Source organism: Halictus rubicundus, chromosome 13 (assembly GCF_050948215.1).
Source record: "Halictus rubicundus isolate RS-2024b chromosome 13, iyHalRubi1_principal, whole genome shotgun sequence".
In the NCBI taxonomy this organism is placed as follows: domain Eukaryota; kingdom Metazoa; phylum Arthropoda; class Insecta; order Hymenoptera; family Halictidae; genus Halictus; species Halictus rubicundus.
Window position 1 is genome coordinate 1086106 of NC_135161.1, and position 24378 is coordinate 1110483.

Genomic DNA, 24378 nt, shown 5'->3' on the forward strand with positions numbered 1-24378 from the left:
ACTGAGATACTAACCATTCACAGGCTAGAGCACACTTTTAATGAAGAGATACAAAACACAAGGAACAAATAAGATTTACATAAAAATAAGAAACATAAGAACACAACTTTAATGTCTATTCGCGAAGGCAAGAAGAAAACTGAAGATCGAAAAACGACGGCAAGCAGCAGAGACGTGTGGCGGTTGTAGATAATGTAGATTTCTGTATCGATTAATTTGTTTATATTTAGTCGTTAACATTTATTTTGTTTTTGGTTTCCTACTAACAAAATTATTGACATAACAAATTGCAACAGATTAAAATAAATACTGAAAGAGATAACACGTCTTTTACTTGGAGAAATAAATTACACTCCTACAGACGCACAGCGCAAGCACCATCTGTCGACGCCTTGAACATATCATCTAACAGACATTATCCGAATAAAATTTTTGTTGGAATAAGAGTAGGGAGTAAATAATTATTTATCATTCGATTATTCCTCATTCAAGTTATGCGTTATTTCCATTATTCGTTATTCATTTGCTAGAACATTTATTCGTAATTTATCATTCATACGTGATATGTGTTTGTTAGCGACAGTTTGTTTTGGGGAGAAATCGAAGGCAGATAGCCCGACGCTAGTCCGCTTTCGGTTAATTTATGATAGGGTCGGGGGGTTCGCGTAGCCTCTCGAAGCCGTAGTTCCTGTCGACGGACAAGCGCCAGATGATGTCTGGCAACTCGAAGTCGTTCAGGTACTCGATGAGGCGCATTCGTTGACATATGTTTGGAAAGTTGGGAATCTTTAAGTATGGCCGGCGACCCGACGCCGTACTGCTATCTTAAAGAACAAAGATAGTCCTTATGAAGGATCTGGCCACGGAGTGGGGAAAGGCAAGGGTGCCTTCTGGTAAGAGGACTGTGTGAGACCGCTCAGCACTTACCCCAGAACCGCTGGACGATACGGGTTTCGATAGAACTCTTTCACATGTTTGACGAAACGCGCAGTAGTTCGAACTTGACGAGAAATACTATATGATATAAAAATCTTATGATAACATGAAGTTGGTCTAATATGAAGTAGATATAAAAAAAATAATTAGAACATTCATTTAATATCTACTGGAAAACAGCAAACAAACAAAACGTTGGTTAGAAAAAGATATGTTGCATTTCGAAATTCTGAAAAAATATTTGACAAAACGCCGCGCCGCACAGTGGACAAAACTGTCATTTTGGCACACTAAAATAATTACTTCTAAACCATTAGAGATAATTGAATGAAACTTAATAGGTAAAAAGGTAACATCTATAGCTTCAAATGCAACAAAAATCAATTGTAATTTACACGGTGTTTGTTAATTTGACAATGTCAGATAATAAATTCTGGCGCCAGGCACCGGAAGGGTGCCATGCGAAACGCGAAGACTTCTCGCCCTCGGGCAAAGCGGAGGGCGGAAGTCGTCCCTCCGAGAACCGCGAAACGGAAGGGAGACTCGAACGGTTCCAAGGTTCGGACACGAGAATAACGGGGACAGCCCTCACGGCAGGGCGGATCTGGCAGGTCGAAATAACGAGTTACGATATTGGCTCTATGTAGCTGTTTATTTCACGTCAGGGTTTTACAAAGCACGCGGCCGCCCGACAACCCGCGTTCTTTATACAAGATCAGCGAATAGTTGGGGGTTTCGCAGCGCGTAGTTGTCGTTCGGTAAAATCTCCGCGTTCGTACGGTACTTCGGTACGGTACAAATCTCTGGTCGAGACGAGACTTCGCGTAACGCAGATGGACGGCGCAATTACAAATTGACTGTCGCTATACAGTAAAAATTCTACTGAAGTCACTCTTTTGGTTCTTTTTCAGTGACTTCTGTAGGGAACGTCGGAGGTACTCGCCGGCGTCGCGTTTGAAATACGATGTTGTACGGAGGTGCTGACAGCGAAACTCGAGAACCGTCGCGGTCACCACATTGTCGGGTATATCGGTGTGAGACCCGAAGACCACTACTAATCCAATTACAAAACTTCTTTATTTTTCGTTATATTTTTATGAAACTTTTACCAACATATTCGTGGCATTTTTCTGATTAAAATGATACCAAATATGATATAATTCCGATGTTATTTACTTGTGTAACAAGCGATAAAAGTTTCGAACGCAGAGGAGGACAGCGTATGGGAAAGAAAGAGACGCAGAGAGTCGAAGCGTTCGGAAAAGATCAAAGACTGGCGTGAGCGCAGGCTTTTAAATGAAAAATTTAACTTTTTTATTATTAATTATTTTTTTATGAGAATTTCACCAATATATTTGTGGCATTATTCTGGTTAAAATGATACCAAACGCGATATAATTTGGATCACATTTACACTAATTTTCCGTCAATGTAATTGTTATGGAAAGTAACTTTCATCGTTCATTATACAGGTAAATATTATCGGAATTATGTCATATTTGGTTTCATTTTCATTACAAAAATGCCACGAACATCCTGGTGAAAGTCTCATAAAAAAATAATTAATAATAAAGGAGTTAAATTTTTCATTTAAAGGCCTGCGCTCACGCGAGCTTTGATCTCTGCCGGCGGCCGCGACTCTCTGCGTCTCTTTCTTTCCCATACGCTGTCCTCCTCTGCGTTCGAAACTTTCATCGCTTGTTACACAAGTAAATAACATCGGAATTATATAATATTTGGTATCATTTTAATCAGAAAAATGCCACGAATATGTTGGTAAAAGTTTCATAAAAAAATAATGAAAAATAAAGAAGTTTTGTAATTGGATTAGTAGTGGTCTTCGGGTCTCACACCGATATACCCGACAATGTGGTGACCGCGACACGACGGTTCTTGAGTGGTATGAGGTGTTCGAGTGTCATAAGTAGGGAACGTCGGCAGTGACTTCAGTAGAATTTTTACTGTATTTACCGGGACGAGGCGGACGTTAATGCGTTCGACGCAAGATACGCGAGCTCGCGTGTCCGCGAGGTCAACGTCGGACGCACGCGGTGCTATATTTTCCGCGTGGCAGAGTTTGCTCAGAGGTACGCGAAATTGACGAGATCGACTATAAATTCCTACGACCGCGACTCCTCCGAGGAAGACTTCCGGATTCGATTCTGACGGGAAACTGCCGAAATGCTCAAAGCGCCGACGGCTTAGGCGCGAGCGCATTGCACGAGGTGTAGAACGCCTCGGCACGCGAAAACTTGAGAACGAGACGAGACACGTGTCGTTCTCTTAGGAAAATTCCTGAACCATCTCCCGAAACCAATTAAAGAAAGAGAGGACCACTGCGTGGACTTACCGTTTCGGTCGCTCGCAAGGGGGACGTGTACCGGCCACGGGAGCTCGACACGATACACAATCTCCGTTTTCGAAACAATAGGCGAAATGTTACATCGAAACGATATTCGACGCTCGCGGCACGATAGAAGATTTTCCGCACGGAATCTATCACGACAATGATCCGTCGGTTGACGGTAACGCGACGAGAGAGTCCTCGTTACCCCCACTCCTAGGCCTTAGTCCTGACTTTTCCTAATGGGGCGCGAAATCCCGGAATGCAGGACCGTGCTCTCGATTGGTCCTCGGATCCCGGACCTCACGCGAAAAATTGTGACGACCGCAATTCGCGCTCGGGGAAGGTCTGAAACCTCCCCATTGTACGACTGCATCACAAACGTCGTACAGTGGTGCCAAATGGCCAAAAAGCGGCAAAAAATCGGTAAAAACGAAACTATTCAATGAATTTGTTTGAAAGAGATGAGTTTGTAGAGAGATTGCCACAGGTACAACGCTTATTTGGCAAAAAAAAATTGTTTAAAAAAGTTGTTAAATAATTTTAATAATTTTACTTAATAGTAATATGAGCTAATCGGAAATCTCTGTTTTCTGCCCATTTTTTATTTATGGTAGCATACAACAAATCCTTTAATAGATTTTGGTCTGTCACTGATCGTTTTGGCAAGGTATAATATTAAACTATCTTTGTGTAAAAAATCTTGAGACCCTTCCTGACCGTTTCGCCGCAATTTAAGGCCGCGCGCGAAATGTCCCGCAAACAATGTGTTAACCTTATAGATTCGGTTATTTCAGTAAAATTTCTATTTGGCATTCAACAATTATTCTTAGACTCCGCATTGCCAGTGCGTCAACACCAAGCATTTTCTAGGTAACAATATTTTCATTGTGTATTGTACTTTCTATTCAATCGCGACACCAACAATTGTAATACACATTTAATTCAGAATATATTCGGCTGTTTGGTAAATCACGCAATCTCCAAAACCCTTAATTATTGCCCAATATCCTAACCTAATAATTGAACGTTCACACACGATACAATATTACCGCTCGGATTGTATCAATTAAATTATATTAGTTACGAGGCCGACTAACTATCCTAGCGGCGCAGTTCCCTGATTTCGCATCAGGTTCGTCCGCGTATTTAACTAACAAATTGAAACCATATTCCTGGGGTAATAACCCTTCGCCGGCCTCTCGCGTTGCTCATGTAACTTGCTGTACATCTTCGTTGATAGTGGAAATTTCTGAACTTAAGTTGATTATGGATTCATGATTGGTTCCTAAGCTTCATATGGTTTGAGGTTATTGAGGTTTTCTATTACGCGCATAGAGTCGATGAAAATGACGAATCTAGAGTTTTGCGAGGATTTGATAGTCTCAAGGGCTTGCACCATAAAGTATTGGTATACAACAATTGCCCGCTTAGCACCGTTGTTTACCCAGGTTCGTTGTTTAAACTTGCAAACGTTATATAAGAAAAGTGTTATAACGACCATCGGCACGTACAATAAAACATTTTACGTGGCAGTTTTATCGTTCGTTATCTTCATTTCCTGTCGTTTTTTACATTTGTTTTGTGACAAAAGTAAAAGTGTGTACTACAGAATGCTAAGTTAGTACTGCATCATGTTTCTCCACTGCTCCAAAAGTGATCAGTATTAAGGTAGTTCTATAACCCTTTGCCCTCCAACCACGTGTGCGACTCGTAGTCAGGTAATCGGGCGAAAAATGAGTATCGCGAGCCTGGCCCGTGGTGCATCGGTCGGGCTGAATGTAAACAACACGTGCCACGCTCTTGTTTTGCTGATGCGCCCCTGCGTAAACAGCATGGGCCCGGATCGCGGCAGATTCTGATTGTTATCATTTTGTCTCGGTTACGTGTTATTCTTGGCCATGTTCGCATATTTTCTTAGGAATATTAGATATGTACCCCTACAAAATGTCTTTAGAAAGAAAATTTAGTGATAAGGACAGTGAGAGTTGTGCTGACATAAAATTCAAATAATGATTTGATAGATCCTTCTGTTAACGAAACAGTAAATTCTCGATATAAGTCCCCTACACGGTTCTGGCGAGGTATCGGAAATCTTTAATTCACGCCGAACGTTGCACACGAATTACACACAGCACGCTGGAATCGTAAATGTTGGAACATCAACAAAAGTAAGTTGAGTGTTGAAGGATACTGAAAGTGTCCTGGTATATTTTAACGGTACTCGGGTCTTTATTTATTGACTCTGGTCAGAAGTGGAAGGCCTGCAACCTTACACTTAAAGGAGGCCCTGAGTAATAAATTAAGGGTCCTCCCACATCTGTTTTCCTGAGTGGACCCAACAGGGGTTTCTTTCCTTCCCCCTAAAACTTTCTCTGTAGCTTCACTTCAGTTTCGGCTTGCAAACTATACAGACGTCTTCTGACTAGTTCTTATTCGTTTTAATATAAGAACAGAGGCGTTGCATTCTAGTGTGTTATTTTCTTATATTATAAATACCCATTTCCATTAGTAAATGATCCTACTCGATGAATGTCTCAAACAAGGGATAACATACAGTCAGAGACAAAAAGGCTGAGAAAATGTCTTTCTTCGATACAATATTGCACGTAAAAAAGGACAGCGAAAGCTCGAGAACCGCCTTCACCGACAAAATAACACAGTCGGGTACATCGCTGTGAGACCACTACTAATCCAATTACAAAACTTCTTTATTTTACGTTATTTTTTTTATGAAACTTTTTCCAACATATTCGTGGCATTTTTCTGATTAAAATGAAACCAAATATGATATCATTCCGATGATATTTACTTGTGTAATGAGTAGACTGCGGAAGTTTATGCAAATGCATATTTTTATAGGAAATAGTTAAAAGAATGGGACCTGGATAGAAATTTGTTTTGTGATTAGAGTACTATAAAAATACATTTTTTATTTTACATTTTTTGCATAATGCATATGCTTTGCATATTTATGTTTAAAAACATATGCAATACTATATTGCATATGTTATTTATCGTGCTTATGTGAAATACCTATCTAGACAAATTAGTTTCGTCTATCACCAAACTTTCGTATCATAATTGTGTAGTGTCCACACAAATACAGGCCATATGAAACCATATTTCTGTAACCTTGAGTTGCTAATCGAACGTTAGGTGTGACAGTTTGTGTTTGGAATTCGGATACTCCAATTCGATTATCGCAGTTAATGTGATTTCTGTGGAAAAGCGAATATATTTAAGTGTCTTAATTTTTTAAAAATGCCAAAAGTTGGAAAAGTAGAAAAGCATTAATGCTAAGTTGGATCAAAAACGATTCCAATTTTGTTATTAATGACAACGATAATAATGATAACGATGACAGAAGCATTCATTGCAAACGTTGCAATAAAAATGTGAAGTGTGAAAGGAAATCGCAGTTAGACCAACACATAAATACCGCCACACATAAGAGGAAAATCGAAGAAACTGCTAATTCCTGTGAAACAGAAGAACACGTAGCAACAAGTTCTAGAAAAAAAGAATTTTATGCGGACTTGACGCGAGCAATGGTCGCTATTAACATGCCTTGGCGATCTTTAAACAATGATACATGGAGGAACTTTTTAACAAAGTATATAGTAAATCATACTGTTCCGAATGAATCAACAGTACGGAAGACTTATTTAGATGATTGCTATAATTCATGCATACAAGCTATACGGGAAGACATAAAGGACCATTATGTATGGTTATCCGTGGATGAGACATCCAATAAAATGGGACAATATGTAGCCAATTTGATAATAGGAAAGCTCTGCGAAGACGATGTAACAGTGCCTCACTTACTATGTTGTAAGGTGTAACCGTGTCGAGATATCGCGATCCTTGTCAAATTGCGCACGCATCGATCCCCACTCGATAACGATCGAAGGAAGTCGATGCGAGCCAGCGATCAGGCACTCTACGACTGGAAGCGGTCCGGGAAACACGCGTTAAGGAATAGTGTCTGTTCGACGAAACACGGTACGCGTTAGAGGAGTCAAACCGACTCGGCAGAGCAAGGCAAACCGTCCTTCCTGCTCTCAACACGTACGCGCCTCAACCCGAGGAGTCACGAGCACAAACCGCGCCGTGGCACTGTCGCAACATTTTGTATAAAGCTCCGTGACTCTCGGACGTGACCGCGTAGTAGTCAAACAAAATCATAGAATTTTCACTCGTTTAAAGATTGATCGGGAAATGTTTTAATTATAAATTACGAAGTAAAGTGTTACAATTGTCAGTGTAGATCACTTGCAGCGAGCAAGTCCGGAATACGAGGAGCGACGGCGAGTGGAAAGCGCCGTGTGTCCGCATGACACAATTTTGTAAAGTTTAGAGAACTGCGTCGCGCAGAGATAGAAACGCGTCGCGAAGCGTGCGATAATCGCGTCGAACAGACACAGTAGGTTCGCTTCGTCCTTCAAAGTCTAAATATTATTATAGGGTACGTAGAAGTATCGTTTCAAAGATACTGTACGCACTATACGGGTCGAAGTGAGACAGTCAATCATCGCATGATCGCAGTGGTTCTTCCGAAACTTCGACAGAGCGTACTCTGAAGCCACGAAACGTACCAATGGGTAAACTCCTGGGTTCCGAGGAACTGCCGAGGTTTTCTGTGAGTCTCGTCTGGATCCGGACTATTTCATTTCACACGATCATGGTTTTTCTGCCGTGACCCTAATCGAGTGTACTCCGAGGCCACGCATCGCGCCAGAGGGTAGACTTCTGGGTCCCGTGGAATTACCGAGGTCTTGGTGTGGGTCTCGACCAGATTCGAGGCGATTGTACTTCGTACGATCGCGGCTACTCTGTCGTGACCTTATCAGAGATTGCTCCGACGCCACGTATCGTGCCGAAGGGTAGACTCCTGGGTCCCGTCGAGCGGCCGAGGTTTAGTGCGAGTCTCCCCCGAATCGGTACGAAAGAGCATCGCACGATCCCGAGTATTCCGTCGTGACCTTTGTCCGAGATCACTCCGAGGCCACGTATCGTGCCAAAGGGTGAACTTATAGGTCCCGTGGAATAATCGAGGTTTAGTGTACGTCTCTACTGAATCGAAACGATCGGGCCTTGCACGATCGTGGACACTCTGCCGAGAATACTCCGAGGCCATGTATCATGCCAAAGGGTAAACTTGTGCGCTCCGTGGAGTGACCAAGGTTTAGTGTGCGTCTCCAACCAGGCCACTTGTACGAACATCGTCCAGTACCTGGATGGTCTGACGGGTACGACGTCGTTCGATCGCGGATTTCGGGTCAGATAGGAGCGATCGGACTTTGCACGGTCACAGACACTCTGCCGCCGCCTCGTCTGAGATTGCTTAGAGGCCACGATTACGTGCCGAAGGGCAGACTCATTGGAAGCGTGGAGTGACGGCGATTTTGTGCTTGTCTCCATCCTGATCACTCGTACGATTATCCGGCCGAGTGTAGGGACGGTCAGACGGGTCACGAACTGCTTATCGCGGGGCGCGATCCGTGCTGAGTAACTTTCTAAACCGATTCCGAAAACCGGACGTAGACTCGAGCGAGCGTACCGCGAGCGTTTTTCACGCGTCCATAATAATTTGTTTACGCGTCGCGAGCCGTGGGCACGGGAGGCCGACCTATTGTTCTACGCGTTATGTTACGGTGAAATGGCTGGTTTCGCGAAGGAACGCCGTATTTCACTTTCGCGATTGAATACTCGAAGATTTCGGGAATTCGAACTTGCTTTTTATTTTTAAAGTTGGATCGGCGAGACGTGCCGTAGCAGAGGTGATCGTCGACTGCTGGGTACACGGGTTTGGGGTCTTATATATTAATGGGTAATCTTATTTGGGGTACAAAGGTTTGGGACTGTTTAATGGTTCAAAGTTGTCGGGTGCTGAATCAGTCGTGATCTTGGGCCTGGTGACGTGGTGCGAGGATTGTTGTCTTGGTCTTATCGGACCGTGACATTCCCCCCTCATTAGACTTTCGTTGCTCCGAAACGAACTCGTTTTCTCCTGACAGGTGCGATGTCTAGTTCGATGTCGTTCATTTCTTGTAACCTGAATTGTGGTGGTAGGTCGTAACTCGGTGGAGGACTGCTGTTGTATGGTACCGGTGCGGTGGCTTCTATGGTTCTGACTTCGGATACCTCAGTGTTGGCATTGGAGTTATTGTTGTAACAATTTTTACAAAATAATAGAACGTTTCCCGTGGGGTTACATCGAAATAGTTTTGTGAGGGTGTACAGTGCTATTAGTCCTAACGCTATGTATCCTGCAGTTTGAAGTATTGACATTGCTGTTTCTTTCCAGGTTTTGGTTCGTCTTATGTTCTCTATGCTTTGTAGCGTCTGTGTTATTTCGTCTAGATTAGTTTTGTATTCTGAGAGTGTGTTTAATGTGAGAGGTGCTCGCCTGACCTGTTCGTATATTAAATCTATTTGTTCGAACGAGAAATTAAAGTCTAATGGTTTGAGTCTTGTTTCGTATGTCAGTTGTTTGTTGGTTCCGCCCAACTTCATTATGGTATTTGCTGTAAGTATGACACAGTCGTCTGATGTTCTGAACAAGGTGGGCGTTGAGATTTTTGTGACAGTTTGATTATTGCAAAGTAAATTAACTTCAATGGTGTTCTCTGGGATTATGATATAGTTGCCTATTTGTTCAAGTGGGATGTATGTGATTTCCCTAACTTTAAACAATGCCGTTGAACAGGGGCTTTTGGTGTTGGTTTGTTTGAGCATTTCACTTTCGCAGCTTGAGGTATGTAAAAATGCTAAATTCGGGGATGTTCTTTTGCAAATTGGTATCGCTCCGCTGAGTTTACATTTCTTAAGTAAGTATGTTGTGTCTACTGGTATATAATCGTGAGGTGTTTGTAGTATAACGTCGTGTTCTATGATTGGGGCTGCGAATATTTTTCCATACATTCTAGGTATGGGGTATAAATGTTTAATTCTCCATTCTATGTTTTCTAATAATGGCGTTTTGATGTGGTAGAATATTTTGTGTGTTTGAACGTTAATTGAGATTTCGCTGATGTCTATTAGTGTTCTTACGTTTTCTTCTATTGGTTCTATAATTGATTGTAATTTATTTTCTTTTAATATTCTAATGTATCCATCTAAAAATACCTCGTTGGTAAGAATGTCTGGGTGAACTATTCCTTTTTTTCCTATCAGTATAGCTGTGTTAAGTGTGTCTATTTGTTCTATGCCTTCGAATACTACTGCTTCTAATGCCATTATCTGTGTTGTGATTTGATTAGAATTCCTTATGTGCTTCTTGAGTAAGTTTTGCGAGTTTTGTACTTCATAATTTAAGATTGTTTTTATGATCGCTGTTTGGTTCTGTAGTATGAGGTTCATTGTATTCTGCCGATCGAATAGTTTGTCTATGTTTTCATTAACTAAATTTAAATCGTCCTCGTCTAATGTACCGAATAGTGTTTTGGAAATACTTCCTACAAAGTTTAAAACTCCTCTTTTAGTTCTCATGTGTAACAAAGATTTTAAATGAATTATTTTTGTTTTCAGTATGTTAAGTCTGGAAAGTATGCTTTGGATTTCTAAACTTTGACTACAATTTTCTTGTTCGCATATATTTTTAATTCTCGAATAGTGTTCTACGATGTTCTCATCTAGTTTTACATATGGTTTTATATCTATTCCTACAATTATCCTTACTTCGTTATGGTATAAATACGTTTCTTGTATATCTTCTATGAATACGCTACTATCATTTAGAGGTGTTAGTGTAAAACTACTTGCTAAGGTTATGCTTAAGCCTAGTATTATTCCTGTGGGCGACATCTGAAATTTTAAGATTTATACAACTTTAGTCTATTTCCGTGAATTTTTATCACGCTATCATTCGTTAATTTTTTACATATATAGTACGGCGTTTTAACTTCTAATATGATCGCTGGTCCTAACCATTCCGAGTCTAACTTGTTACTCTTATGGTCATTGTGAATCCATACCTTATCATTTACATTAAATAAGCTCTGCAACCTTATTTTCCTATCTTGATTTCTTTTATTTCTAGCTTTATTTTTTTCTATCGTTTTCTTTGCGGATTCTAGATACTCTGCATGTTTCTTGCTCCATAATTTAAAGAGTTCATTCTGCGTGAGCGTACTCGTAGCAGATATCGCGCTTGGCAAATTCGCTTTTCTACCAAAAGTTAATTCAAAGGGTGTATGACCTGTTCCTTCATGGACTGCCGTATTGTAACCGAAACATATAAGTTTTAATACTTCGTCCCATTCTTTCTGTCTCTCTTTAATACAAGTTCTAATAAGATCTTTAACCGTAGCGTGAGTTCTTTCAAGGGATCCATTGCTCTGAGGATGAAAGCTAGTTGTTTTGATATGTTTAATTTGGAATGCTTCTTCAAATCCCTGCATCAGGTTTGAGATAAAATTTGAACCTTGGTCTGTCAATATTTGCTTGGGTGCCGAAAAGGTGTAAATAAAATGTTCGATTAATTTGTCGATAATGGATTCTGCACGTTGATCTTTCATCGGAATAAGGATTAGGTATTTGGTCAGTTGATCTTGGATGGACAAAACGAATTGGTTACCCTTAGAGGTTATCGGTAGTGGTCCAAAGATATCCATTGCAATTTTGTCGTTCGGGGATTCAGGAGTGTTCGGGATACATGCCTCTTCTCGGTGCCTAATTCGATTGAGTTTTTCTTTTTGACAATAAACGCATTTACTTATAAATTCTTTCACGTCCTTCTCCAAGTTTTCCCAAAAATACTTTGATTTAATTCTAGCTATCGTCTTATTTTCTCCAAAGTGTTGAGCGGAATTACCGTTATGATTTTCTTTTAATATTTCTAATTTTCTCTCTGGCGTGATCTCTATTACTGGTTCTGTGGCTAAGACATAAAGTTTTCTCGGGTCTCGTGATGCTATGAATCTAATTATTTTCCTGATCATTTCAATTTGTCTAATATTAAAGTGTTGTCGGGTGGCTCCTATCTTTTGGTGTTTTCCTAATATTATTTTTAAAGCTTGAAGAGCTTCTCTGTCTCTGTCGGGTACCGTATTTAGTTGAAAGTATTGTCTTCGGTTAGGTGTCTCTTTGAAATTATCAGGGGTCTCTTGATACAATAGGTATTCGTCATATTCGAAAATGTCGTCCAAGTCCGATAAGTCGTTGCTCACTGCCGTATCTGTATCGCTATCGTTTGCGTTATTGTCTGTAGTATCTGGATGTTCGTTTCCCTGATTTGTTTCTATTATCTCGTTTGCTAAGTCTGCGAGTTGGTCTCCCGTCATCTCTCCTAGGGTTATGTGTACTCGTGATAGTGCGTCCGCGGCGGTATTGTCTTTTCCTTTGTGATATTCTATGTCATAGTCATACTCTTCTAATCTAAGTCTCCATCTGATTAGTCTGGATGAGGTGTCTTTTACATTATGTAGCCATTTAAGTGCCTGATGATCTGTCCTAATTTTGAATTTTCTGCCTAATAGGTATTGTCTTAATCTTTGAACGCCCCATACTATTGCTAGTAATTCTTTTTCTGTCGTAGTGTAATGTTTTTCTGCCGGATTTAGGGTTCTGGATACGTAACAACATGGGTGTCCGTCTTGGGATAATATAGCTCCTAGTCCTTCGTTCGATGCGTCTGTCGTTAGTGTAAATTCTTTGTTGAAGTCTGGGTATTTAAGAATCGGTTCTTCGCATAATTTTAGCTTCAACGTGTCAAAAGAGATTTGCTGTTTGTCTGTCCAATGGAATGGAATGTCCTTTTTTGTTAGGTCTGTCAGTGGTTTAGCTATCTTGGCAAAGTTTCTAATAAATTTACGATAGTAACCTGCTAGCCCTAGAAATTGCTTTATTTCTGTCGGGTTCTTGGGTTGTCTAAATTCCTTTACTGATTTGATTTTATTGGGATTTGGTTTTACTCCGTCCTTTGATATAACGTGTCCTAAGTATTCTAATTCCGGTTTTAAGAATTCACATTTGTCTGGTTGCAATTTTAGTCTTAGTTCAGACAGTCTATGTAGTACGATCGCTAAATTTTTGTTATGTTCTTGAATCGTTTGTCCGAATATTATGACGTCATCTAAATATACAAAGCAATGTTTTCCTATCAATCCGTTTAATGCTCTATCCATCATTCTTTGAAACGTAGCTGGTGCGTTCTGTAGTCCGAATGGCATTCTATTGTAATGGAAGTGTCCTTCGGGAGTTGAAAAAGCTGTATATTTTTTTGAGTCTTTGTCCATTGGAATTTGGTGAAAGCCTGACGATAAATCTAATGCTGAGAAAAATTTCGAGTTTCCTAAGTGCGAAAGGATTGATTCTACATCGGGGATGGGATACGCGTCTTGATCTGTAAGTTCGTTCAATTTTCTAAAATCTATTACTATTCTCCATTTTCTCTTTCCTGAGGCATCTGCCTTTTTGGGTACTACCCACACTGGTGCGTTATAAGGGGAATCTGAATGTGTAATTATGTCTTTATCCAACAATTCTGAGACTTGTCTTTTAATTTCTTCGCGATGGCACTCTGGGGGTCTATACGATTTTATATTGACGGGTTTCTCTGTTTTTAATTCTATTTTATGTGACGTGAGTTGGGTGCATGGGAGTGGATCGGTTTCTAATGCAAAGGCGTCAGCGTATGAAAGGATTATTTTCTCTACCGAGTCTCTATATGAAAGATCAATGTGTTTGGTTCTTAATTTCTGCATTAATAATTGCATTCTGTCTAATTTGGGAGATTCATCTAATTCAATTTGGTTTGATTCAATTTCTCTCTCACCTGTGTTGATGAAGCAAACCTGGGTTCTTTGGTGGTCAATGAAAGTTTCCTTGATAGTACTCTCGCCTGGTTGTAATTTGATGTCGGATCTTAGAGGTATGCGTGTCTCACCTAAAAACAGATAATCATTAGTGATCTTATATTTATATTTCTGTAGGAAGGGTAAACCTATGATTCCGTCTTCAGGGATGGGGAAGGAGTCGGGAACTATTTGGAATATATGGTCTTGTTTTAGTGCTTGGAACTGCGTGCTGGATTTGGATTCGTGTTTGTCGTTGCCCATTAGTATATTTTGGATCTTATTCTCCCTGGGATGTTCGGGTAATATACTACTATTTTTTATGAGGTTGATTCCTGCTCCGGTGTCCAGTAGGAATCTTGTTGGTCTTCTGAGTCCTTGGAAGCCTCCGAGTATATATTGTAGTCTCCCTGGTATGCTGCATATTCTCCTAATGCGGGGAAGTCCGCTTGTTCCGCTGGCGTCTCGTCGATGGTGTAGTTGACTCTTGGTGGGATTTTGCCGTGAGGGGCTGACCGAAAATTTGTGCAGTTAGGTGCGATATGCCCGTTTTGTCCGCATTTGAAGCATTTAAGATTGATGGGTCTAGGCATTGTTGCAAGTGAAGTCGGTCTAGCTTGAGGTCTGTTCATAGGATGGAAAGGTCCTCTCGGTGGCAATACTGAGTTATTCGGTCTGGGATGTTGCGGGAACATCTGTCTTTGCGATGGATCTCTCGAGTCTCGAAGCCAATTCTCCATGTCTCCAGCTAGAGTTTGAGCTTTTTCTAGTGTCTTGGGTTGCGATGGGACGACTAGAGCTCCTAATTCTCGTTTCAGGTTGGTTACGTATGTAGCGATGGCCGCGTCTTCTTCTTCATCGATGGCAATCTTCCTTGCCGCTGGGTTGTTGTGTTTGTACTGGATAGCGTATTTTAATTCGTTCAGGGATTGTCTGAATCTCAGATTGAAACTCATTACGCTCTCCATTTGTCCTTGTCGCGTGTTTTGCAGCTTATTTCTGCTGGCATTGACGGTATTGGGCGAGGTGACGTATGTCCTGAGGGCCTCGTAGAGCTGTTCGTAGGTGTCTATACGTAAGTATCGGATAGCTCGCTCTGCTTGATCCGTGATTTTCTCCGCAATTACGAGTTTCAGAAGCATATGCTTGTCTCGACATACGGATCTGGCGTACCTGACATCACTTATGAAGTCTTCTACTCCTAGGTCGTCTCTTCCTTTTAGCGTTCGGATAGTACGAATGGCGTTTGACGCCGTTTGTCCAATTGTTGCATTGGAAGTTGCAGTTATTTCGGGTTCATCATCTTCCGAGTTGCTCCCTGATGAATGTTCCCCGTGTCTTCTTGAGGAGTTCCTTTGGCCTCTGTTCTGAGATGCGCTGTCGTCGGTCATAGTAGCGGTGATGTTCATTAACTTGGATAATTCTATAATTTCTTTCTGTCGGTTTTCGTTTTCTTTAGCAGTAGTTTTGCTTAAAGAGGTAACCGCGGATTGCAATTCTTTCATTGAATTGAGAATTCCATTGAGTATCTCTTCGCTTACCATTACGGTTCCGTTTGGTTTAGCCATTTTCTTGGTTAACGTAGGGGAACTGTTCGATTCTATTCTCGATAACTTAAGATGTTGTACTGACCTTGGTTCGTCGATACCGATGTATTGCTTCGGAAGGGCTCTCGTAGTCCGTCTTCGTGGTCAAACAGCCGTGGTTGGTTGCCGTTGAAGATTTTCTTCCAGCAGATGAACCGGTATCCTGGCAGGATCGCCAAAATGTTACGGTGAAATGGCTGGTTTCGCGAAGGAACGCCGTATTTCACTTTCGCGATTGAATACTCGAAGATTTCGGGAATTCGAACTTGCTTTTTATTTTTAAAGTTGGATCGGCGAGACGTGCCGTAGCAGAGGTGATCGTCGACTGCTGGGTACACGGGTTTGGGGTCTTATATATTAATGGGTAATCTTATTTGGGGTACAAAGGTTTGGGACTGTTTAATGGTTCAAAGTTGTCGGGTGCTGAATCAGTCGTGATCTTGGGCCTGGTGACGTGGTGCGAGGATTGTTGTCTTGGTCTTATCGGACCGTGACAGTTACCTTGACTTAACTGTATACAAACACACACAACGGTTCTTACGAGAATATATCATCTTTTGTTACTTTATCTGGGCTTCGAATATCTCATTTAACTCGTCCATACCTCGCCGCTTTCCAGTGCCTGGAGGCACGAATCCATTCTATCTCGCGAACTTGCGAGCTTCGAGGAATTAGGGTAGTAACCGGCCCTGCGAGACGGTAAGGGGTAATCTCGAGACGCGAAGTAGGGATACGGGTAACAACGTATTCGGACAGAAAGAAACGGTCGGAAAGAACGGTTACAAAGGTATTAGAGGAAACAAATCATGCGACCATTGCTCGATTTGTTAATTCCGCTATACATATTGTTACCTAATGGTAATGAAGAAAAAGTTCTTCTCCTCATAACTGATGCCGCACAGTATATGGTTAAAGCAGGCAGAAAACTAAACTTGTTTTACCAAAATATGATACATGTTACATGCTTAGTTCACGGCTTACACAGGATTGCTGAGGAAGTACGACTTCACTTCCCATTAGTGAACACGGTAATATCATCTGTAAAAAAGATCTTTTTAAAAGCCCCACTTCGGAAACAAGAATATCGGAAGAAATTAAAAAATATTTCTTTGCCGCCAGAACCAGTCCTCACCAGGTGGGGTACATGGATTGAAGCAGCATTATTTTATGCTGACCATTTCGTTAAAATTAAAGAGGTTTGTCAAGATTTTTTAAAGTCCCGTAAGTGGTAATAAAGAATTTCTTTAGATTTAAATACAATTTTATCCAGAAATATGTTAATAGGTAGTTCAATCATTCAAGACAAAGGATGCTGTCGCAATTAAAATTGCACAAGAGGTGCTCCAGCAAGATCAACTTGCTCAACACTTAATGTACATTAAGGCACATTTAAACACTTTGCCACCAACACTACGGAAACTGGAAACTATAGGTTTAACGTTAACTGAATCAATCGGAATATATATGAATAGTATGATACATTTAAAAAATATTCCTGGTGATTGCGGTGAAAAAATTAGAAAAAATGTAATACTACCTTAGAAAAGAATGTAGGATTTTCTACATTATCGAAGATTTCAAGTATTTTAAATAACGAGGGCGTTCAAGGTCCAATAACTGTGCCAGAACAATGTTGGAGTAAATTTAAATACGCACCGATTACTTCGTGTGACGTAGGCGGTCATTCTCCGCGTATCAATTAATTTTGACAGAGAAACGCCACCAATTACCAACATTAAATTTGGAAAAAATGCTCGTAATTTATTGTCACGCGAACTATAATGTATCAGAATAATTGTGAAAAGTATTTTATATATGTGTATATAGTGAATATTCTGTAACATACTAATATATTGTTTATTATACTACATTTTATATATACCTATATACTTTGCATATTTTGGATATTTTTCGTGCATATTTTGCATATTTTGCATATTTTTCGTGCATAAATGTCATATGCATGTTATATATTTATCGTGCATAAACTTCCGCAGTCTAGTAATGAGTGATGAAAGTTTCGAACACAGAGAAGGACAGCCTATACGAAAGAAAGAGACGCGGAGAGTCGCGGGCACCGAGCACAGATCAAAGCCCGCGTGAGCGTGGGCCTTTAAATAAAACATTTAACTTCTTTATTATTAATTATTTTTTTATAAGACTTTCACCAACATATTCGAGGCATTTTTCTAATGAAAATGATACCAAATATGATACAATTCCGATGATATTTACTCCGACACCCTGTCACCAGCAACTGTCGTCAACCCCCCCCCCCCCCCCAGCTCAGATCGCTGACCGCTCCACCGTCCAGCAATCCGGCACCGAATGGTGCAATACCTATGGGAATCCCTCCACCTCAGTGGCGGAACATCGAGCAAAGACCTCCCTTTGTCAAACCTCCGCGGCCCCGCGACCTGCGAACACGCGCCGCACCAGCAACCAGTGCCACCGGGCGAACACTACGGACTGTAAAGCTAACCAGCTGTATAAACGCATTTTACCCAATCTACGAGGAGATATGAAAGCCTTGGCCAGCCGGCTGACTCGGCACTCCCTCCACCAAAACCGGAGTAACCGTCACAGGATTAAAACAAATGCAGTTCTAACGAAACTTTGCACATGTATGCATAAAAGTTGGATTTGTTATGAACAAAGAAGACCACCATATGATCTTGAACAAACTATAAGATTCCACTAAAAAAATAAAACTTGATCCTATTAGGTATCTAGTAAACTAATATTGACCGAAGTAGTCATATTTTACTCGTACCACTATATTTCTATGAAAAATTGTTTGGTACATATCTTCAATGATTTCCGATAAAATTCAGTTTACTAGCAGAGTAGTATTATCCTACAACCAAAAACTAAATATAGAACAATATAAGGCAAAAATGAAAGATTAAAAAATTCCTATTTCAGGTCTGTTCTCAAATCATTAACAATTTTAGAATGGTCTCTGATTAATAACAATGTATATAAATCAGTTCAAGAGCCTTGTACGCCGTTACAGACCAACTTTAATTATTAATTACCTGAAAACAAAGCTAAAAAGTGTTAATGTAATTTGTTTTCTTCATTTTAAATCTTGTATTATCACGAATCATCTCTTAAATTCTCTCCCACCTGTTACCAATAGATACAAATTCTTAAATCAAATTAAACGAAGAAGTGTTTAGGCAAATTAATGAAAATGAATTAACTTATTTTCGTAAATTAACGGATTCAGTTCTAGAAAGATTACTTACCTTTGGTGTGGCCATATTTATTTCTTCTGACGTTTCGAGGTTAATTGTCGTGTTCAGTGTCGATGATAGTATCTCGTTACTAGAATCCATTTTATTTGAAGTGTTTGCTGGAGTTTTCGTCGAAATCTTCTTTTCTATTGATGCTGCCGACGAGGGGCGTGATGTGGAGCGACTCGATAGTAGCAAAGGTTCTTCTGCATCCGCGAAACCTTCGTTTATCAGTTCCAAAGCGACATTAATATCCTATAAAAATTCCAAGAAATATCTTCAGTAAAACGTTAAAAAAATCATTCGGAATGGTATTTTGTTCTTCCACTATTTTTAACGCACATTTATATTGAAATATTCTGATGCAAAAATTTTGTATACGGGTACAGGCATTTTGGAGATTTCAAGGTCACCTTGATCTTTTTAAATGAAATGACCTACCTTTGTATCGTAAATCGATAGAGTATCAAATTCTGCGAACAAATGTATTGACCTTCAGATGTCCCAAATCTAATAGTTAACGAGATATTATCGAAATAATTTTCCAGATGTACTTACCAACAGAAGAAATATTCAAGTTAGGGGACTTCAGTTGGAGCACCTCCTAGCTCCCAGGTAAATAGTAGGTACGCATTGAAAATTATTTAGATAATGTTAGGTTTATTATACAGGAAGTCCCGGGTTTTAGCAGCCAAAATTTGTTAGTATATTATATGGGTCTAAGTGTTCTGTCTTCATAGTGGGACAAGTGCCGCATAGTGGGACAAGTGACGAAGTTTGTGTCAAAATCAAAGAACTTTTGGTAGAAATGAAACAGAGCGATGATTTCTTTTTTAAATTAAAGTTGAAATATTGCAGAATAAAGGAAAAATAGAGGGATTATGGAACGAACGTTCTTTAAATTTGAAAATGCACGGTTAGAATTGTTTCTTGACATGCTATGCATCATTTCCTGTAAATTTTATCACGCTGATTTCAAATCCGGTCGCAAAATTTGTCTACCTTCTGAGGATTTTGGAAAAAATCGATATATATGAAAAAAAACTAACGAAATCATCATTTTTTCGTTGAAATGATTTGACAACCCACTATTCCTATACATTCCTATATATGTTATATCTATTCCTATATATCAGTAATATTTAATCTTTTTAACTTACTTCTCATCAACGAATTTTTTAATTTCTTGTAATACATTACTTTCTTTGTATTTTAATACCGATATTTTTATTAATAACGTTGTTTTCGGACCGATTAATTCTTTCTAATAAATTCTTATCGTAATTAATGAAGGATTGTTCGGTCCATAAACGGTGGCGGAGCCAGTGGGCGTCCGGCGAGCGTAGAGGGGAGCTTTTGGGCAGCTTGTCCTTTGTTCTGCGCGCTTGCGATGCGCGTCCCCCCTTCGTAGAAATGTAGACGCGTTCGGATGTGCAACATGCTTTCGATCGTTCGAGAAGCTCGTGTACTTTTGTAACATATTATATTCTATCATATATTCTTTCATATACATTATTGAATAATGTATTAATGTATTAATTATTGAATACACACACTCTGTGTGTCTTTATATACACACACTCAGTCACGTGTGGTTTGCCTTGCGAATAATCCCAATAATTAATACTTTCCCTATACAGTTCATGCTACGGTTTAAGGTCAATGCATATCTCACCGGCCGGCCGACCGGCCGTTTTTTCCCCGTTTATAAGCATTTTGGGATCCGGCCATTAGAGAGGGTTCGAGAGGTTCGGAACAAAGGCACAGCGTGTCCACTGCTACCAGAAACCCAGGGGTTCGCTGCCCAATGCTAGAGCCGGACGACTAGCCTGCGACTATTCTCGACGAGAATGTTCGCAGGCTAGTCGTCCGGCTCGTGGCGTGGCAGTACGAAGACACTTTTTGAAAATATCTCGAGATCTAATAATTTTTTTGCCATGGTACCCTAATCATTTTTTACGTACAATGAAAGGAAGAATCGATCTGTGCAAAAAAATATGCATTTCTATTTAAAGAAATGATGCAATTGTTAATTGCACATGAACTGCTGCGTCTAAAATAAATTTAAAGGCCTACAGATGTAGTGCTCTTCAAATCATTTATCTTTCTCCTTTATCATTTTTTCGTAAATGCAATAATAACGGAGTTATGGCTTGAAACAATTGCGTGGACCACCATTGCGTGGTCCATAAGGATGTGCGATGCTGTTTCACTGTGCCAGGAACGTTTCCTATTTCCATGGTGTTGTAAAAGAGAGATACGGATAGATTACCTAAGGAGCTGTGGAGCCCTTAAAAACATTTTTTTTTGTGCCACGCACAGCAGGGAACTGTCAACGCGCTCTCGAAAGGCCATCTGGAAAGGGTCGAGAGGCCAGAGAAGAAATTCGTTTCCAAAGTCTGACACGGTTGCCGCTAGTAAACGCTAGGACCAAAACCAGGGTTGTAATTTTGAGCCGGCCGGCCGGGCCTGCGAGATATGCATTGACCTTTATTTGCATCTGTAGAATACATAGTAGGCTATCAATAATTGGAATTGTGATTCTTCATTCACGACACAATAGTCGAAAAAATAGAATATTAGATGTTTTTAATCGAGCAATATACTTAAACGACCCGAAAATTTCAATGATATTTATAGAAAAATCGATATTGTACAAAGAAAATAAAGTGTACCACCAGAAATTAAAAAATTTGATAATGAGAAGTAAGTTAAAAAGATTAAATATTACTTACCTAGCTTCCTGTGTAAATGAAAACATAATTATGGAAAATAGATATCGAATTTAAATTACATTACAGCCACACAGTCTACAAGGAGTTCGAGCGACACTGACAGCGATCCGTCAGGTGATCACGAGATGTGAAGAGTTCCTCGCTTTGTGAGTAACTCGGAAGGTTCAAATATTTCATTACGTTTATTCTGATTGTATTCCATATATAGGAATGCATAGGAATAGTGGGTTATCAAATCATTTCAACGAAAAAATGATGATTTCGTTACTTTTTTTTCATATAAATCGATTTTTTCCAAAATCCTCAGGAGGTAGACAAATTTTGCGACCTGTTGGATATTGAAATAAACAGTAGGGATGTAGAAATCCTATAGGTTGGCAACGCGCGAGCCGAACTGGGGATTCGCGTGCGAGCGTGCGTGCGACGTATGCGCCCTCACTCTCTGTGGGACCTTGTAACGACTAACACGTGCGAGTTCTGTAAGCATTTTATTTAATAGGTTATGGGCCCAGGCCACGTGCTAAAGTAAAAGTAAGGTCCAAATTAAAGTAAAGTTAAAGTAAAGTTAAAGTGAAGTAAAGGATAGGTGAAAGTAGAAATAAAGTTAAAGATAAAGCAAATTAAAAAAAAAAAATAAAGGAAAGCTAAAAGTGAAGGAAAATGTCGTGCACAAAATTAACCATGGCTAAGTTAAGCAATAGCAACTATCAGATATGGAAATGTAAGGTTGAACTTTTATTAATAAAAGAAGATTTGTGGCATACGGTGAAGGCAGAGAGACCAGAATCAGCGGATGAAAAATGGATAAAAGCGGATATGCAGGCAAGGGCCACAATAGGATTGTTATTAGAGGACGACCAAATAAGACACATTAAGGATACAACATCTGCAAAAGAAGCATGGGAATCCCTAAGAAGTTATAGCGATGGTGTTAAGCAGCTTGCCAGACTCATACGGAACACTGATTACGGCTTTGGAAACTAGATCTGAAAATGAATTGACGCTAGAATTAGTTAAAGGAAAGCTAATCGATGAGGATTTTAGAAGAAGAAATTCACATTCGCAGCCTGGGGAGAAGGATAATATGGCCCTTAAAGCGCAACACCAAAGAAGCAACAAGCTAACTACAGCTCTATCTAAGGCACAGACAATGACGTGTTATTTTTGCAGTAAACAGGGACACATAAAAAAGGATTGTTACAAGTACCAAAAATGGAAGGCAAACAAAGAAAGAGCTAATCAGGTCAGTGAGACAAAAAGTAAAGAAGAACCAGAATTTTGTTTCAGCACCAGAACAGGAATGACCAAAGGTAATATGGGGGGAGCCTGGTTTGTTGATTCTGGTGCCACGAGCCATATGACAAATGATAAAAGTTTTTTCAGTGTCCTGGAAAAAAGGGCATTGGCAGATGTACGTGTGGCGAACCAGCAATATGCAAAAGTAAGAGGTATCGGCGAAGGCATATTGTTGTGCGAAGGTGCAGATGGACACATATCCCCAGTGCGAGTCAAGGATGTATTGTTCGTTCCTGAGCTGGGAGAAAGTCTCCTGTCAGTAAGGAAATTAACAGAAAAAGGAATAGAGGTAAATTTCTGTGATAAAGAGTGCCACATAAAAAGGGGCAATAAGGTTATAGTTACAGCAAGTGCAATAGGTAACCTATACAAACTAAAGATAGTTAACCAGGCATTGCTCACCACGTGTAAACACAATAGAGATTGTATACATACGTGGCATAGAAAATTAGGCCACAGAGATCCGCTGGCAATAAAGGAAATGGCAGTCAAGAACCTGGTAGACAACCTGCAGATTAAGGATTGCGGCATGAAGATCACATGCGAGGTATGCATCAAGGGGAAGATGCAGAGGCAAAGTTTCCCAGAAAGGTCATCAACAAGGGCGAAGAAAATACTGGAATTAATCCATACGGATGTCTGCGGGCCAATGCAGACTATTACGCCAAGCAAGAAAAGGTACTTTCTCACATTGATAGATGATTTTAGTAGATATACTCACGTGTATTTTTTGCAACATAAATCTGAAGTGCCAGAAAAAAATTGCAAATTTCATTGAGTTAATGAAAACTAAGTATGGAGCGAAACCTAAGTGTTTTCGATCAGACAGAGGGCGAGAATATATAAACCATCGGCTCGAAAAGATACTTCAGGAAGAGGGAATAGAGATGCAACATACTGTGGCGTACTGTCCCGAGCAAAACGGCGTGGCAGAGAGGAAGAACAGGTCATTAATGGAAATGGGCCGATGCTTATTAAGGGATGCGGATCTACCCAACAAATACTGGGCGGAGGCAGTAAACACTGCTAATTATTTACAAAATAGGATATATTCCAAAGCACTGGGTGATATTCCAATCAAGAAATGGGACGGTACTAAGCCAAACATGAAGAATTTTCACAGGTTCGGTGCAAAGGTGTATGCTCATGTGCCAGATGAGTTAAGGAGAAAGCTAGACGCCAAGGCCCAGGAATTCAGATTCGCGGGGTACTCAGAGGAATCTAAAGGTTATCGACTCTTGGATCCAGAAACTAACAAGGTTACAATTAGCCGAGACGTAAAGTTTCTGGAGGAGGAGGATGATGAAAATGAAAATGTCACCTTGCATCATGAGACACCAAGGATTCAGGATTCTGTATCAGAGGAATCGACAGAAGAGAGCGATTCAAGTGAAAGCGAGGTTCAGGAATCGGAAAAGGAACAACAACCCGAAGACGAAT

The 24378-nt window shown here is 40.2% G+C and overlaps 1 protein-coding gene across 3 annotated transcripts in view; it reads right to left on the reverse strand.

Annotated features, from left to right (window-relative positions):
• Positions 1-24378, reverse strand: part of Papi (tudor and KH domain containing protein papi) — a 126270-nt gene that overhangs the window by 46889 nt on the left and 55003 nt on the right. For all 3 annotated transcript variants that reach the window (XM_076799134.1, XM_076799135.1, XM_076799136.1), the window contains exon 7: positions 18920-19162. In XM_076799134.1, coding sequence (XP_076655249.1) covers positions 18920-19162 — 243 coding nt within the window. The remainder of the gene's footprint in view (positions 1-18919; positions 19163-24378) is intronic.